Source organism: Manihot esculenta, chromosome 13 (genome assembly GCF_001659605.2).
Source record: "Manihot esculenta cultivar AM560-2 chromosome 13, M.esculenta_v8, whole genome shotgun sequence".
Lineage (NCBI taxonomy): Eukaryota > Viridiplantae > Streptophyta > Magnoliopsida > Malpighiales > Euphorbiaceae > Manihot > Manihot esculenta.
Genome location: NC_035173.2, coordinates 16,088,025 through 16,092,288, shown reverse-complemented (window position 1 = coordinate 16,092,288; position 4,264 = coordinate 16,088,025). Strand labels below are relative to the sequence as shown.

The window sequence follows — 4,264 nt, the reverse complement described above, 5'->3', positions numbered from 1 at the left end:
AGACGATTTCGTTGACGGAAAAAAATAATGAGGAGGGACTATTTCATTGATGAAAAGAAACGATAAGAACGTTTTAATAGATATGCGAAAAGATATGTACTATTTCATTAACGGAAAAAACGAAAAAGGACGTTTTAATAGATATAAAAAAAGATAAAAATATTTTAATAAATTTTTGAAAATATAAGAACTAATTTGTTAATAATTGTAATATCTAAAAACTAAATAAGGAGTTTTATTTGAGGGTAAAATTGGATTTTAAAAATTCGCTCTTTCTTCCTTTATCTAATTTTAACGGAAAAGAAGATGAAAATACTATTTTGTTGATGGAAAGAAAAAATAAGAATATTTTAATAAATTTTTAAAAATATAGAGGCTAATTTATTAATAATGATAATATTTATAAACTAAATTATAAATTTTTTTAAAAAATATTATATTAATTTGTTGCTAAAATATTTAGCGATAAATAATTTATTACTAATAATTTTTAATAACGAATATAATTTATATAAATTTTTTTACTATTGTAAAAAATACATGTAAAAATAAAAATATTATTATACAATTTTTAGCTTTAATAAATATAAAATTAAATAGTAAATTCCACCAACACACATACTATAAAAAGAGAATTGTGTTGTGGGCCTCCTTTTTTTATTATAGGTAGGTGGAGGCCTGGAGCATTGCCTCATCAGTTACCCACTTGTTCTGTTTCTCTTATCTTCTTGGTGGGAACTCCCATCCACATGACGCACAAACCTATCCTATCCTAAACATGCCTTATATGTATGGTTTTATCATGCACAATAGCTATCTTAACCCATCACCGTTCTTGTGCGGTTTCTACGCTCAGTTAATCAAAACATGTCATATCCATTTAAAATGGAAAAATTAAAAAACAGAACAAATTTTCATAAACCAACAAACAGAAGCTGTAGTCAAGCAATGCAAGCCCCAATATATAGGGAACCTAAGATTCTTGGCCATGAGCTGTAGCTGCTACATCTTTCTGCCTAAAAAGAAACAGAAGCAGCATTCATCTTATGGCTATTAAGCTTGTTCAACCAGCTCCTCATGTGATTCGTCCCGTACCCAGAATCTCAAAGATTATAACAAGTCACAAATCATTCCTACCCATTCATCCATGGATCAAGAACCCAAGATTTGATGATGGGTTCATGCCCATTCATATCACCAAAGTTGCAGAACAAAGCTCTGGGTTAGTTGGGGACAACAAGGAGATTGAACAAACTGAAAAATATAGCAGCACTGTTTCACAGATCAAAGAACACCTTTACCAGGCAGTACAAGGTATGCCCCTCGAAATTTAAGCCCAGATTTTTTGACATCAACTCAATATTCTCAAATGGATAATGACCCATTTAGCGCTGCACCATTTGGTTGCAAGATACTTAAATTAGATCTCTCATTTCCTCTTCTTCTCATATTTACTTTCTGCTAACTGTGAGGATATTAGTTGTCAGTTAATGACTAATTTACTTGGGAACTTGGAATTTATGAACCATTACAAAGTTTCTGATGTCTTAGAGTAGCCAGCATCTATTATTTCAGATTCCTTGATTTGTTCTTGATAGATCACAGAAAAAACTTTCATTAACAACTTAGCTTCTATTGGGTTATTCCTCCTGTTAATTTGTTTAGTTTATCTGTTTCATGAGGAGTTACAATGAAGTAATTATTTTTAAAGTTCAGTTCTTTAAATTATGGTTTTTCATAGTTTTGAACTTCCATATATTTTTTTAGAGCAATTAAAAATTTTATGTACGTTTTTGAAAGTTCTGAAGTGAAATGGAAATAGAGGAAGGTGGTGAATATTTTTGCAGTTTTTGGGAAATGAAATGTATAATTTTTCTGATTGAGGGTTATATGCTCAAAGACATTTTCAGAGGAATTATTTGATTCAAGTCAGAGCAATGCAATTTTCAGAGCTTCATTGAACCTAGAGTTTTGGAATATAAACACCTTTTTCAGTTTTGAATAAACCAAAATAGGAAAGAGGAGAGAAGTCTCAATCTATTCTTCCCTAAAGCTTAGCTATATGCATCTGGATAGAATTGCAGATTACACAACTGAGTTAAAGCCCATTGGTGGAATTGGCATGTATTATTAGTTTGTTACTGTACTGATTATTCTAAAGGAAGCACTGATTGAGTGATTGCTTGGAGAAAAAGTTTGGATTGTAATGAAATATATTATCAATTTGATTATGATTGATAAAGCTGAAATAAAGAAAAGAGGTTTGGATTGAAAATTAAGCGGCATAGATTTGAATTGTCTTTTTGCCATTATATAATGAAATTTATCAGCAAATTGAAATGAATACTGAAATGGGTTGCATGCAAATGTTGATACAAGGAATTAACAGAGGGATTTTTGGAGTTCCTTCTGCAAAGAAATCTGAAATTCGTGGTTTAGTGGAGATATTAGAGTCTCACAATCCAACCCCAGACCCTACTCTAAATCTAGATAAGGTAAATCCATACAGTTTCATGTGACTCATGCAAGCTTACATGAAAATCAAGTAGTTAAAACTTCTTTTTTCTATAATTGAAAGGTGGATGGTTGCTGGAAACTTCTGTACAGTACAATTACCATCTTGGGTTCAAAGAGAACAAAGCTAGGACTCAGAGATTTTATCAGTTTGGGGGACTTCTTTCAGAATATTGATGTTTCCAAGGTACAAATTCCTGCTGTTTATGGAAAATGGATCTTTTTCCTTTTTATTTTATTTGATTTTTGGCAGTTTGTTTATTAATAATATTTCCCAATTTAATTTGCTAGATTTCTTCACTATACAAGCAAATACATAGTCTGTTGTGGTAAAAGTTAACCAACCCACTTGTAAAGTGCTGATCTTTTTTGCAAGTTCAGTCAATTGGGAATTTGTGACAATTTGTGAAATGCTTGATGCTGCATGTCTTTTACTAAGTTTGAACATTTGGTGATGCTATAATTCGAGGCCAAAGCGATTAATGTGATCAAGTTCAACGTTAGAGGATTGAGTTTTTTGAATGGACAGCTGACAATTGAAGCTTCTTTCAAGCCCTATTCTAAATCAGTTAAAACTTCTGCACTTCCTGCTTTTTCCTTCCTGTTTTTAGTCTTTTTTGCAGATTTTTTTTTACTGTATACAACGGATCATTTTCATTCTTGTTTATTAATGGGCGCAACAATTGTATCCTAAAATTTCTCCACTTTTACAGAGAGTTGATATACGTTATGACAATTCAACCATCACTCCTAATCAGGTATGCTAGATTTGGAAACAACTCGATCAATTAACACATTTCAATGATTTCCTGTAGATGAAAAGGTCGTTGTGCTCTTATTAAATGGATTATCATAGGAAGTTTTCTTCTTATACTAACTAAAAAAGTTCATATGTTTTTCGTTGTTTGCTAAAACATCAACAGTTGATGAAAATGTTTCAGAAGAACTATGATCTTCTCCTAGATATCTTCAACCCGGAGGGTTGGCTCGAGATCACGTATCCTTTTTAATCTTTCTTTGCTTACTTGGTGTTTTGGTAGGAGATTTGAAATGAATGGATTTAGATTTGATATTTTCTCTCTAAATTATGCATTACATAGATTAATGATCAATAGAATTTTTCTTAAAAATGAATTTGAAATTCTTACATAATCTATTTCTCAAGTATTTTATTTTTTTAATGCTAATTTTATGGTTGCTAAAGTGTTTGATACTTGACTTGATCACAATAGATATGTTGATGATAACTTCAGGATAGGAAGGGATGACAAAGGCAACATCTTCATATTAGAGAGATCACAAAGAAATTAATGAACACTAAGGACAAGTTTGTTCTATTAGGTTGAGAGAAACTCAAGTGTAGGACTATTTCATTGATATACATTCCTATAAAATGCTCTATCTTTTGTTATTATTATTATTATTATTTTCATATTTCAACTGAAACTTCACGTTCTCATGTCTTAAAACAAATAGGTTAAGACAAGAAATTTACCAATATTGTAACAATTTCCGGTAAACGATGAAACTAAAACATGAAATTTTGATGTGGTTCAGCCTTTCAATATAGGGTTATGTCTATGGACATTCATCTTTTATTATTTTTCAATAAAATCATTGATTTACAATATTAAATTATCTATTCATCAATCCAACTATATTCAAGATGACCCTTACTATAAATTATTCATAATATTAGTTAGTTTTTCTATTTATTTTCTAGAAATAACCTAATTTACTATAATTATAC

The 4,264-nt window shown here is 30.3% G+C and overlaps 1 protein-coding gene across 1 annotated transcript; it reads left to right on the top strand.

The window, feature by feature from the left end:
• Positions 1–741: 741 nt before the first annotated feature.
• LOC110629475 (fibrillin protein 5 homolog) lies at positions 742–3,931 on the top strand. The gene is made up of 7 exons (XM_021776459.2): positions 742–1,314; positions 2,380–2,495; positions 2,579–2,701; positions 2,984–3,082; positions 3,228–3,272; positions 3,438–3,511; positions 3,747–3,931. The coding sequence occupies exons 1-7, from the start codon at positions 1,047–1,049 to the stop codon at positions 3,823–3,825; spliced, it is 804 nt and encodes a 267-aa protein (XP_021632151.1). The 5' UTR covers positions 742–1,046; the 3' UTR covers positions 3,826–3,931.
• The last annotated feature ends 333 nt before the right edge of the window (positions 3,932–4,264 follow it).

Bases quoted from the DNA above. Each gene is read 5' to 3' on its own strand.
- LOC110629475 (XM_021776459.2), top strand. From the start codon at position 1,047: ATGGCTATTAAGCTTGTTCAACCAGCTCCTCATGTGATTCGTCCCGTA. The intron at 3,083-3,227 runs GTTAAAACTTCT...CCACTTTTACAG, and splicing joins TCAAGCCCTATTCTAAATCA to AGAGTTGATATACGTTATGA. The intron at 3,512-3,746 runs GTATCCTTTTTA...TGATCACAATAG, and splicing joins GAGGGTTGGCTCGAGATCAC to ATATGTTGATGATAACTTCA.